Source organism: Lepidochelys kempii, chromosome 1, assembly GCF_965140265.1.
Source record: "Lepidochelys kempii isolate rLepKem1 chromosome 1, rLepKem1.hap2, whole genome shotgun sequence".
NCBI classification, from domain to species: Eukaryota; Metazoa; Chordata; order Testudines; family Cheloniidae; genus Lepidochelys; species Lepidochelys kempii.
Window position 1 is genome coordinate 208,686,116 of NC_133256.1, and position 13,584 is coordinate 208,699,699.

General features: G+C 44.1%; 1 protein-coding gene across 12 annotated transcripts in view; it reads right to left on the reverse strand.

The window, feature by feature from the left end:
- The window catches only part of KPNA1 (karyopherin subunit alpha 1), a 181,911-nt gene that overhangs the window by 98,370 nt on the left and 69,957 nt on the right, over positions 1 to 13,584 (reverse strand). For all 12 annotated transcript variants that reach the window (XR_012154830.1, XR_012154829.1, XR_012154835.1 and 9 more), the window contains one exon: positions 7,519 to 7,613. Coding sequence is in view for 7 of the 12 variants with exons in the window: in XM_073310977.1 (XP_073167078.1) it covers positions 7,519 to 7,613 (95 nt within the window). In the remaining 5 variants the exon portion in view is untranslated. The remainder of the gene's footprint in view (positions 1 to 7,518; positions 7,614 to 13,584) is intronic.

Here is a 13,584-nt window from a genome sequence, read left to right on the forward strand (position 1 = left end):
ATGGATTCTCTAGTTTTCTTTCACCCACGCAGTACTAATAATTCTTTGCCAGTGCCCATCGGGTCCTTAGGTAGCCCAGCATGTTCTGTTAGGGTAGTACTGGGTGAGCTCTTGGTACCAGATTTAGATGACTTCAATGCTGTTGGTACCAATGATACCGAGGGAGCCAGAGATACTTTTCGGCTTGGTCAGGGCTCGCTGTGGGGACTCACAGGCCTTTTCATAGAGGCCTTGTGAGAGTGGCTCATGGTTGACACTTTAAGCTCACCTCCCTTAGATACAGAGGGTTGTGGTGAGGATTCTCACCATCCAGAATCTTAGCGCAGCTTCGAGTGTGGTTGGAGAGCCACTTCCATTAGGAGAACCTTGAATTTCAGTTCTCTATCCCTTCTGGATCTGGGTTTCAATTGTTGGCAAAAACCACACTTCTGTGGGATGTGGTTCTCTCTCAGGCAGCAGACGCACTGTGAATGTCAGTCAGTCACTGGGATAGATTCTTTGCAAATGAGTCACTTCTTGAAGCCCAGTGAACCAGGCATACCCTGTCCATGAAAGGGGGGAGGGCAAAGAAAAACAAAGTTTAACATAAAGGGTTTCTTTTAGCTATATAAATAAATAAAAGATAAAGGAGTGAAAACAGAAAAAGGAGCTCTAAAAGATTAAACAATTAACAATTCTATAGAAAGTAATGATCCACTAAGACAGCTAAAGCTCCATCTCTAGCCACGGGCAGTCGAGAAGCAACGGAGAAGGGTTCACTGGTTAGCCTCATGGCAGACGACAAAGCGGGGGGGTGAGGCGGGGGGGGGGGGGGAGAGCACACAGCACATGCACAGGTCAAATGGACACCGCTACCAAAATTCTCCAATCAGCAGCGGAGGGATGCAGATACACCTACAGCAGAGCATCCATAGGGACACTACTCAAGAAGAAGCAGTGTTTCCCATTAGAGTGGAGGCCACCGAGTGCAAGAGTATTGTGTGAAGAGATCATAATATATCACACCCTTCCATTTCACAGGAAAGAAACCCTGGCCTGTATTGAAGAACTCCACAGGCAGCATTTAACCTGCACACTGCACTGACAAAGTACCTGTTATTTTATGAATTTTGAAAGAACATTTATTCTACCCCACTTAATTAAACTATCATTAATCTGTGTAGATTTGGTATGGTTAGGCCTTCCTTTCCCTCTATTTTCCTTCCTTTCCCTCTATTTTCCTTCCTTTCCCTCTATTTTCTACTGGCCAGGAAAAAATTCTAGCTACAATGAACCAAAGTGAAAGTGAAAGGAATTCCCAAGGGATTGGCTTGTGACAAAGAGATTAACTTCTATTCTAAACCATAATCACATTTCCAAAACCAACTCAAGTTACAGATTTCCTACCTTTATCACCCTGGAAGTTATCTGTATTCAGGTCTAAATTTTTCATTCTGGATTGGCATAAAAGCGGTTACTAACCTACTCTGTAACTGTTGTTCTTCGAGATGTGTTGCACATGTCCATTCCACTTCAGGTGTGCACACATCCAGTTAACCAGAGACCGGTTTTTCCCCCATCAGTGATACCTTTCGGGATGGCGCATGCATACTCTGCTGCCTCATGCTGCTACACAATGGTATAACAGGTGGAGCCACCACAGACCCTGTCTCGCCAGGTCCTTCTTACTGGACACACACTGATATAGAGGTGAAAGAGGGTAGGTTGTGGAATGGACATGTGCAACACATCTCGAAGAGCAACAGCTACAGAACAGGTCAGTAACTGTGTTGTCTTCTTCATGTGATTGCACATGCCATTCCACTTCAGGTGACTCATAAGCAGTTCAATCCAGAGGTAGGTTTCAAAGTCTACCTGAACGAGAATTGAAGAACTACTCATCTGAACTTGGCAACATCTCTGGACTGCTGAGATATAGCATAGTGAGTTGTAAAGGTATGTACCGATGACCAAGTTGCAACTCTACTAATATCTGCTATAGGCACTTGGGCCAAAAAAAGCTCCAGAAGCTGCTCGAGATTTTGTAGCGGGCACTGCCACTCTGCTTGGAGGGGGTATATCAGCAATCTCAAAGTCCGTACGTAATGCAGGATGAAATCCTCTGAACTGAGACTGTAAAGCCTTTCATCTCGTCTGCAACGGTCACAAACAACTGCGATGAAGATCTGAAAGACCTCATTCTAAGTAAAAAGTCAACACTCTTCTAGCATCCAAGGTATGCAGTCTCTCCTCATCCTTATGAAAATGGGACTTAGGAAAGAAAGTTCGAAAAATATATGGCTTGATTGAGGTGGAATTACGATATTACTTTAGTCAGGCATTTCAGATGTGGATGAAAGTATAACTTTTCCTTATAAAAATCTGTGTAGAGAGGTTCAGCTACCAAAGCTTGTAACTCCACCACTCTTTCCACAGTGGTAATAGCTGCCAAAAATGCTACTTTCAAAGAGAGATGCAGCAAATAGCCATGGGTTCAAAGGGAGGACACATCAACTGACTTAGCACCACATTTAAGTCAGAAGAAGAAATGGGATCTATGATGTGGGGATATTACCTGACCAGACCCTTTAGGAATCAGACTAACAGAATTAGAAAATACTGAATAGCCTGCAATTGGAGGTGGAAAGTAAAAATAGCTGCCAGGTGAATTCTGATTAAACTAATCAACAGGCCTTGCTGTTTCAGGTGGAAAAAAACAGTCCAAAACATGTTGTCCAGAGGCCAGGACTTCTGAAACACCCTTCTGTTTTGATCATAAGGAGAATCATTTCCACTTCAACATATAAGCTTATCTAGTAGATGGCTGCTATTTAGGAGGGTGTTTTGCACATTCCCTGAACCCTCTGCCTACGGAGGCTTACCCATGGAGCATCCAGGCCATCAGATGGAGAGCAAGTACTCCTGCAGGTATTGTCACTGCATGACAAGCTCAAACTGACTTTAACCAGCCTGGCAACTTTTGAAATGAAGTGTGGCATGTTGAACCACATACATGCAGGAGGTCACATGTCCCAGTAGTCTGAGGCAATTTTTTACTGTTGTAAACGGGTGAGTTTTTAGATCTATGGAAATGTTTAACATTGTCAGGAATCTGTCTTGAGATTAGGAATGCCCTGGCTACTGCAGAATCCAGGATTGCTCCTATAATTCTCTTCTCTGAACTGGGAAGAAGTCTGACTCATCCTCAATCAACAGATCCAGAACTCCGAAGAGGCAACAGATCCTGGATAGATCTCATAACAGCCAGTCATGTACTTGAGGAAATACTTGCACACCTTGTTTCCTTACCTCTGCCGTGCATTTTGTAAATACTTGCAGGGCAGCAGACAGGTCAAAACGTAGGACTGTAAATTGATAATAGATGTTGCTGATCAGAAGTCTTAGGAATTTCTGGAGGCTTGGATGGATTGCCACACAGAAACATGAGTCCTTCAAGTCAAGAGCAGTGTACCAGTCACTGGGATACAGGGAGAGGATGATGTTGGCCAGGGCTACCATACAAAACCTTATTTCCTTTATACATTTGTTCAAATGTCCCATGGAGGATGGTCCGAGACCTCTTTTTGCCTTTGGAATCAGGAAGTAATAGGATTAAAAACCCTTCCCTCAGTGGGGGGGGGGGGGGAGAGGGTGAGAACCTCTTCTAGAGCTCCCAACAGAGAAGAGACTGCATTTCTCAGAGGAGGACACCCTCATGACAATGGTCTCTAAAGAGGAATGGGAAAGGGGAGGAAGAGATGGAAATATACTGCAGGTATATCCCTATTCCACAGTACTTAAGACCCAACATCTATCGTAATATGGGAGCAAGCAAATAAGAAGCAGGATATTCTGTTGGAAAAAATACGGAAAGGAGAAACTTGAATGATGTGATCTGGTACTCTGTGCTTGACAAGACCATTCATCAGACAGTTTGGGTTTCCCAGATTGTCTGGAAGAATTTGCCAAAGAAGAAAACTGATAAGGAATTGGAGGATTGGGCCAAAAGAAATCTGATGAGGTTCAATAAGGATAAGTGCAGGGTCCTGCACTTAGGACGGAAGAACCCAATGCACAGCTACAGACTAGGGACCGAATGGCTAGGCAGCAGTTCTGCGGAAAAGGACCTAGGGGTGACAGTGGACAAGAAGCTGGATATGAGTCAGCAGTGTGCCCTTGTTGCCAAGAAGGCCAATGGCATTTTGGGATGTATAAGTTGGGGCATTGTCAGCAGATCGAGGGACGTGATCGTCCCCCTCTATTCGACATTGGTGAGGCCTCATCTGGAGTACTGTCTCCAGTTTGGGGCCCCACACTACAAGAAGGATGTGGATAAATTGGAGAGAGTCCAGCGAAGGGCAACAAAAATGATTAGGGGTCTGGAACACATGACTTATGAGGAGAGGCTGAGGGAACTGGGATTGTTTAGTCTGCAGAAGAGAAGAATGAGGGGGGATTGGATAGCTGCTTTCAACTACCTGAGAGGTGGTTCCAGAGAGGATGGTTCTAGACTATTCTCAGTGGTAGAAGAGGACAGGACAAGGAGTAATGGTCTCAAGTTGCAGTGGGGGAGGTTTAGGCTGGATATTAGGAAAAACTTTTTCACTAGGAGGGTGGTGAAACACTGGAATGCGTTACCTAGGGAGGTGGTAGAATCTCCTTCCTTAGAAGTTTTTAAGGTCAGGCTTGACAAAGCCCTGGCTGGGATGATTTAATTGGGGATTGGTCCTGCTTTGAGCAGAGGGTTGGACTAGATGACCTCCTGAGGTCCCTTCCAACCCTGATATTCTATGATTCTCCCGTGGTTCTTTCCTTGTTTTCTAGATTGGTCAGGCTGTCTCAGTGGGAAAGGCAGGTATCTGTAAAAATGTAGAAACTGAGGGTGGAAATGCTTTCTTTTAGGGAATGGTGTGTAAATTCCCAATAATTTCAATGTGGTCCTCAAATTTTTAAACTGTGGAGCATCTCATCCAGCTTCTACAAGAATGTAGGACCTTCCGAGGGGAGAGCCTGTATCCTCTCCTGGACCTCCTATGGAAAACCCAAGGATTGAAGCCATAAACATCTGTGCATAGATACTGCAGATGCCATGGCTTTAGCCACTGAATCTGCCCTGTCTAACGATGCTTGCAGAGAGATCCGAGCCACCCACTTGCCCTTAGTCTAACAGAGCCTGGAATTCCTGTCTCGCACCCTTTGACAACCTGAGAACTTTTGTATATTATCTCAGAGTGAGAAGTCATATTTGGCCAACAATGCTTGTTGGTTAGCAGTATGAAATTGTAGACCAGATGTGGGATACATTTTCCTACCAAATATGTCAAATTTATTTGCATCTTTGTCCTTTGGGGTAAAAGAGGGACAACTTTGACACACTCATTTACTGCCAAGACACCACAGAACCTGACAAGGGATGCTCATAGTCTTGAGAAAGGACATAGTACTTTCTTTCTGTTCTCTTGACTGTTGGAGACAGCAACAGAGATATGCCATAAAGATCTTGTAGGCTCTAGCATGGCCTCGTTGACAGGGAGAGAGACTCTAGAATACCCTGCTAATTCCAGAATGTCTACAAGTCCATGAGGACTCTCCTGGACTACCTCAACAGGGATATCAAGAGAGGTAGCTACCCTCTTGAAAAGGTCCTGCTAAGCCCTGTAGTCATCTTAGACCATGATGTATCTCCAGGAGCAACAATCTCATCAGGCAATGACAAAAGAGAAATGCAAAGGAGGCTTAGGCTGATCCTCCTGCACTCTAGTGAGTGGATGTTCCATAGCTCAGAGGCTTAGTGTGTTTTGCTCAGTACCGAAGACATACTCCTGGACCTCATCACATGAGTTAGCATTCCACCTGGCAGTAGATCTAAAAGGGGAAGATCTGGAAGCAGGAGGCATGCCCCAAGGGTTCTAATAGGGCCATGGGTACGGCATAGGACCCCAGCCATGAGTGCTCCAAGGTTCCCTTAATCTGGACTGTCTTGGGACATGCAATGGGCACCAGTAACGAAACAACCTCAGTGAAGAAGGGGAGTGTCATCGTCTGTCTCAGAAGGGAAGGGCACAAGAATTTAACTCTGACTCTGAGGATGACCCTGAGGCAGCTGACCACGGTGATGCGCTGCATCAAGCAGTGCCAACGTCTACGGGTGCCATTCCTGATATAGCAGTAACAGTACCAGGGTAGGTTCACACCTGAACGGCACTGGTTGAGAAAACGCTGGACACCCAATGTACTAAGGACTGACCACAAACCTGAGGTAAGTCCATCCCCAGGGCCTGAAGATAGCTCACCTGGTACCAAAGTATCTCCCACACCACTGGGCACTCTGATACTGAAAGGCAGAGTAGATCTTGCGCTGCTGCGTAGGCCTCCAGCATCATCGGTACCAAGAGGCTTTTTTGCTGCTGCTGCTGATGTTGCACAAAAGTAGTCGAAGAGGCTGGTACCAGAGAGCATCTCTTGCCAGAGGACATACTCCCTGTCCTCCTGAGTACTTACCAAGGACTTCAATCATCTAGTGGAGCTAAGTCTCAGCTCCTTGGGTGATTCCAATCTCTTGTGCTTCTTTGTCACCAGGGAAGGGGATTGGTACAGGCGTTCCAAGGCAATGTCAGGTGGGGCAATTCTCAACTTACGCCGAAGTACTCGGTGCATGCCCCAAGAGGGAAGACTCAGAAGGCTGACACAGGGAGGCCCTCAAAGATGTGGTGTAATCTTGCCTCTTTGTTCATCCAGGGCTTAAAGTCTCTGCAAATTTGGCAGCAGTCTCTAAATGAGGGTCGCTCACCAGCTTCAACTTTTTGCAGACAGCACAAGGTTTAAACACTGGAGACCAAGGCATATCTTGGTACTGGGCTCTGGCACCCCGTAACAATAATGAACCAATGCCAAAAGAAAATAAAGAAAAAAAATTAAATTTATATTAATTTAACTAACAAGTACAATTAACTATTTACAGAAAGGTAAGACACTCCATGTAAGGGACAAAAACTTGCGGAAGCAATCTGACCTGACATGCTCCAACTACTGATCACAGGTGGCAAGAAGGAACTCAGGAGGATCTAGGATGGCTCTGCACTGTATACGATTATGCAGCAACACAAGGCAGCAGACGATGCATGCATCACCTTGACAGGTCATGTCAAAGAAACTCTGGTGCACTGGGCATGCACATACCTGAAGTGGAATGGACATGTGTAATCACATGAAGGACAAACAAGACAATGTGGGATAGTTCATTGGTATTTCACCTTTCCAGGCTGATATTCAAATCCTGCTTCTGACATAGAAAAAAGTCAATGTTGTGGTCCCATCCTAGCCACCATACTATGATATGACGTACTCAGCTTCTTCTCAGAGGTCGAAAACTGAAATCGCAGGAGTCCTTTGAGTTAAGATTCAGTTTCATTGTCATAACCTGGGAGGAAGGTGGTAGCTTGCTTAATGTGTACCTGCTTTAGCTACTAACATCCCGACATTAATTTTCATGATCACCAACTCCATTCATAAAATAGAGGGGGGGAAAATATTGTGCACCTGTAATGTACAATTTTCTTTTCGTTTGAGGAACTCCACAAACCTGGCCACCACTCCTGGTGTGCTGATCACTTCATCTATTGGTGGATTAGGCTCTGTTTAAAATAGAATGTGAAATTAAGTACAAGAATCTCTTTGCACGGAAATTCCCAAGTGACTACATCAAAATCCCATTATGCTAATTTTTCTCTTGGTCAAACAAAATTACATTTTATACCAACATTACTTTGCCCATAACAAGGACAAGGAAAATGGATTCCAGCCATAGAACGTGGATTCCAACACCATGATTCTGGGGATGAGTGGGGGAGAACGAACACACACACACACACACACACACACACGAAAAGAAGCTGATTCATAAAACCAACAGGCTCATTTATGAAAAAGAAAGACTACTATCTCTGCAGAGTCATTTTGACACAGGTGCACGTGGAGCAGCTGTCTTACAATTTTCCAAAAAGCAGCATGTTTGGGCCACACAAGCAACGCCTAGGTCCGAAGGTTTGTTGTTCGTTGTTGTGAGTATAAAACAGCCCAAACCATCTCCTCTTCATTTAATAGTCATAGATTATAGGCCACAAGGGACCATTACAATCAATGAGTTTGACTTCCTGAATAATAGAGGCCATAAAACTTCCCACAGGAATTTCTGCATTAAGAGCATAACTTCTTTTTGCCCTTTAGTTTATCTTTTAGAAAAGATCTGGTCTTTTGATTTAAAGACTTCAAGTGATTCAAGATATCCACCACACCCATAAGAAAGTTGTTCCAACGTTTGATTACCCTCATTTGAAATGTTGCACCTTATTTCTAGACTAAATTTCTAGACTTTTTCACTAGGAGGGTGGTGAAACACTGGAATGCGTTATCTAGGGAGGTGGTGGAATCTCCTTCCTTAGAAGTTTTTAAGGTCAGGCTTGACAAAGCCCTGGCTGGGATGATTTAATTGGGGATCGGTCCTGCTTTGAGCAGGGGGTTGGACTAGATGACCTCCTGAGGTCCCTTCCAACCCTGATATTCTAGGATATGATTCTATGATACATTTGTCTAGCTTTAGTTTTCAACCATTAGAGCTCATTCATTTAGCAGAAAATGCATAAAGAGCCATCTACTTGAAAAATCTCTTCTCCATGAGGCACTTTTAGCCCATAGTCAAGTCAATAACTCTCTCTTGGATAAACTAAAATAGACCAAGTTTCTTAAGTCTCTCACGATAAGGCAGGTATTCCAGATCACAAATCATTCCTGTAGCACCTTCTGAATCTTTTCCAATTTTTCAACATCCATTTCAAAGTGTTGACACCAGAAGCAGACAGACTATTCTATAGCAATAGTCTACCAACATGTACAGAGGTAATAACACTTCCCTACTTCTACTTGACATTCTACTTCTTACATATCCAAGAATCATGTTTGCCCTCGTAGATACAGTATAATATCAGCTCATGTTCAACTGGTTATCTACCATTATCCCCAAGTCCTTTTCAGTGTCACTGTATTCCAGGATACCACCTCCCATCTTCTAAGGGTGATCTCCATTCTTTATTCCCAGATTCTTTTGGCAGTGCTTAAATGCATGTTGTTCAAATCAGCCCACTTTACCAAGTGATCTAAATTGGTGCGTAGAACTAATCTGTCCCTATCATATACCATTCCATCAGTTTTTGTCATGTACAAATTTAACCAGCAATGATTTTATTTTCTTCCAAATCATTGATAAAAAGATATTGAATAGCACTGCATAAAAATGTATCCCTGGGGCATCCCTCTAGAAATAGCCACATAGGATGATTATTCCCATTCTACAATTTCTTTGAAATCTATTAGTTAACCACTTTTTAAATCTATTTAATATAGGCTACACTGAGCTTCCATAATTTATTTTTTTAAATTAGAATGTCATGTGGAACAATGTCAAATGCTATACCAAAAGGTATGTATATTAAGTCAGTTACCTTTATCAACCAGATTTATAATCTTATTAAAAAAGTTTGTTTGACAAAACCTATTTTTCATAATATCGATCAATCTAGTTTTAATGATGTTACCATACCTCCCTGGTATAGAATGCACTGACCGAATTCCATATCAGCCTTTCCATGATTTTTCCCCAGATCATAGTTACTGAGTTCATCCTTTTTACCCTTTTGAAATATTGTACAATGTTATCTCTTTCAAGTCCTCTGGAACTATAACAAGACTATAACAGGGTTCAAAAAAGAACTATATAAATTCAGAAAGAATAGGTCCATCAATGGCTATTAGCCACGATGGACAGGAATGATGTCCCTAGCCTGTTTGCCATATGCTGGGAATGGGTGATAGGCAATAGATCACTTGATTATCTGTTCATTCCCTCTAGGGCACCTGGCACTAGCCACTGTTGGAAGGCAGGACACTGGGCTAGGTGGACCTTTGTCTGACCTAGTATGGCCGTCCTTATGTTCATATAACTTTCCCAGTACTCTAAAATTTGTTTAAAAACAACATTAGTGGTTCAGTGAACTTCTCAGCCAATTTTTTAAATATTCTTTGCTGCAAGTTCTCCAGTTCTGTTGATTCAGAGATGTTTGACTTTAGCAGTTGCTGTTCAGCATCCTCCCTAGTTACTGATGGAACAGAAAAGTTCAATGAATACTTCTGCCTTTTCTGTATCATTGACTGTTGACAATTTCCACCTACTTGAAGCTCCAAAACAGGATTCCAAAGAAGGTGGGCTCTGTGGATCTCTAATGGTAATAGCCATCAGTTCCACTGTAAGTAATCCTTCTCTATGTCCCTTAAGAAATGTCTGTCATTCCCCCTCTCTGGGAGACTAATTAAAAGAATGAACCCCAGGAGGAGGGGCAAGTAGTGCTGAATGTTTCAGGACTGCTCTCTCAAAACAGATATCCAGCTAATGCAAATCAAGAGAATAAACCTCTGACTCCATTTTACAGAGTGGAGGGTCACTTCCTGCAGACTTTTGAATCTGAGCCCTCCAATCTGATGAAGCATATACTCTGACTAGAGAAGAATGCAGAGAAGTGTTGGGAGACTGGACAATTCAGAACAGATGATGATTTATTACTCTAACCCCTGAGAGAAGAACTAGAGCAGTCTCATTTGGATTTACAGCCAGAGCCAATTTGGCACATGCCAAAGCCTCTAAGTGAAAAAAGACATCAAAGCTGAGAGTACACTCTATGCTGAAAACCAACAGAACTATAATCAAAACCAGCACTTCAATTCTTGTGCCAAGTTCAGACTTTCCCAATAGTTACAAAACATCCCCAAAACCTGTGTTGTCTATGGTATCTCTTAGACAGCTCCATCAGTGACCGCTACCTAGTCTATTGAAGAAATGTAAGAAGTGACATCATTATGGACTATAATTGAGGAGAAAATATCTGAGAGTTGAGGGATCTTTAATCTACCTGACAAAGGCATAACAAGAATCAATGGTTAGACCTTAAAGCTTGGCAAACTCAAACCAGGAAGAAGGTGCAGATTAAGTGAAACCATTTACAATTCTCTATTTGAAATATTTAAATCAAGAAAATATGTCTTTCTAAAAGACAGGCTCTAATTCAACTAGAGGACATTGAGTTTAACACAGAAATTACAAAGTGAAATTATATGGCCTATGTTATACAAGAGGTCAATCTAGATTGCAACAGACTATCACAATAGTTCCCTCTTCTCCTGAAAACTTATGATTTAGGATATCCATACGGCCCCCAAAACCACCATAAGTGAATATTGTAATTAAATGTTATTGTTTCACTTTTTATCTTGCCTCCCCAACTACCTCTATTTCTTTGTCTTATTCACTTGTTCTCTATCTAAGACCTGGTCTACACTACGGGGTTAGGTCGATTTTAAAGTGAATGTGTCCACGCAACCAACCCCGTTCCATCGACTGGTCTCCATATTGGAAGAGAAGATTGAAGGTCTGGAGCAACAGATAACGACCCTGTGTTGCATACGAGAAACTGAGGATTTTCTGGACAAAAGTCAGGATATGCTTCTACAGGCACAAAGCTCTAAAGATTTAGAGCAGGTTGCACAGCGGAGCCAAGAGGCCAGTGAAGAAGCTTGGCAACATGTGACCTCCAGAAGAAGAAGGGGGAATGTCCGGGTTCCAGCAACATGGATACAAGTAACTAACCGCTTTCATGTTCTCTCCACAAGTACCTTTGCGGAGAGTGGACAAGATGATATGTCTGGGGGGAGAAAGCAGAAGGAGACTCTGCTGGTTGGAAGGCATGAGATGCACTGTCCTGAGATGCGGGGTCCCACGACCACCACTCCCAAGAGAAGGAGGAGGGTGGTAGTGGTTGGGGACTCTCTCCTCCGGGGGACTGAGTCATCTATCTGCCGCCCTGACCGGGAAAACCAAGAAGTCTGCTGCTTGCCAGGGGCTAAGATTCGCGATGTGACGGAGAGACTGCCGAGAATCATCAAGCCCTCGGATCGCTACCCCTTCCTGCTTCTCCATGTGGGCACCAATGATACTGCCAAGAATGACCTTGAGCGGATCACTGCAGACTATGTGGCTCTGGGAAGAAGGATAAAGGAGTTTGAGGCGCAAGTGGTGTTCTCGTCCATCCTCCCCGTGGAAGGAAAAGGCCGGGGCAGGGACCGTCGAATCGTGGAAGTCAACGAATGGCTACGCAGTTGGTGTCGGAGAGAAGGCTTTGGATTCTTTGACCATGGGATGGTCTTCCATGAAGGAGGAGTGCTGGGCAAAGACGGGCTCCATCTTACGAAGAGAGGGAAGAGCATCTTTGCAAGCAGGCTGGCTAACCTAGTGAGGAGGGCTTTAAACTAGGTTCACTGGGGGAAGGAGACCAAAGCCCTGAGGTAAGTGGGAAAGCGGGATACTGGGTGGAAGCACAGGCAGGAACGTCTGGGAGGGGAGGGCTCCTGCCTCATACTGAGAATGAGGAGCGATCAGCAGGTTATATCAAGTGCTTATATACGAATGCACAAAGCCTTGGAAACAAGCAGGGAGAACTGGAGGTCCTGGTGATGTCAAGGAATTATGACGTGATTGGAATAACAGAGACTTGGTGGGATAACTCACATGACTGGAGTACTGTCATGGATGGTTATAAACTGTTCAGGAAGGACAGGCAGGGCAGAAAAGGTGGGGGAGTAGCACTGTATGTAAGGGAGCAGTATGACTGCTCAGAGCTCCGGTACAAAACTGCAGAAAAACCTGAGTGTCTCTGGATTAAGTTTAGAAGTGTGAGCAACAAGAGTGATGTAGTGGTGGGAGTCTGCTATAGACCACCGGACCAGGGGGATGAGGTGGATGAGGCTTTCTTCCGGCAACTCGCAGAAGCTACTAGATCGCACGCCCTGGTTCTCATGGTTGACTTTAATCTTCCTGATATCTGCTGGGAGAGCAATACAGCGGTGCATAGACAATCCAGGAAGTTTTTGGAAAGCGTAGGGGACAACTTCCTGGTGCAAGTGCTAGAGGAGCCAACTAGGGGGGGGGAAGCTTTTCTTGACCTGCTGCTCACAAACAGGGAAGAATTAGTGGGGGAAGCAAAAGTGGATGGGAATCTGGGAGGCAGTGACCATGAGTTGGTTGAGTTCAGGATCCTGACACAGGGAAGAAAGGTAAGCAGCAGGATACGGACCCTGGACTTCAGGAAAGCAGACTTCGATTCCCTCAGGGAACGGATGGGTAGGATCCCCTGGGGGACTAACATGAAGGGGAAAGGAGTCCAGGAGAGCTGGCTGTATTTCAAGGAATCCCTGTTGAGGTTACAGAAACAAACCATCCCGATGAGTCGAAAGAATAGTAAATATGGCAGGCGACCAGCTTGGCTTAACGCTGAAATCCTAGCGGTTCTTAAACATAAAAAAGAAGCTCACAAGAAGTGGAAAGTTGGACATATGACCAGGGAAGAGTATAAAAATATTGCTCGGGCATGTAGAAATGAAATCAGGAGGGCCAAATCGCACCTGGAGCTGCAGCTAGCAAGAGATGTTAAGAGTAACAAGAAGGGTTTCTTCAGGTATGTTGGCAACAAGAAGAAAGCCAAGGAAAGTGTGGGCCCCTTAATG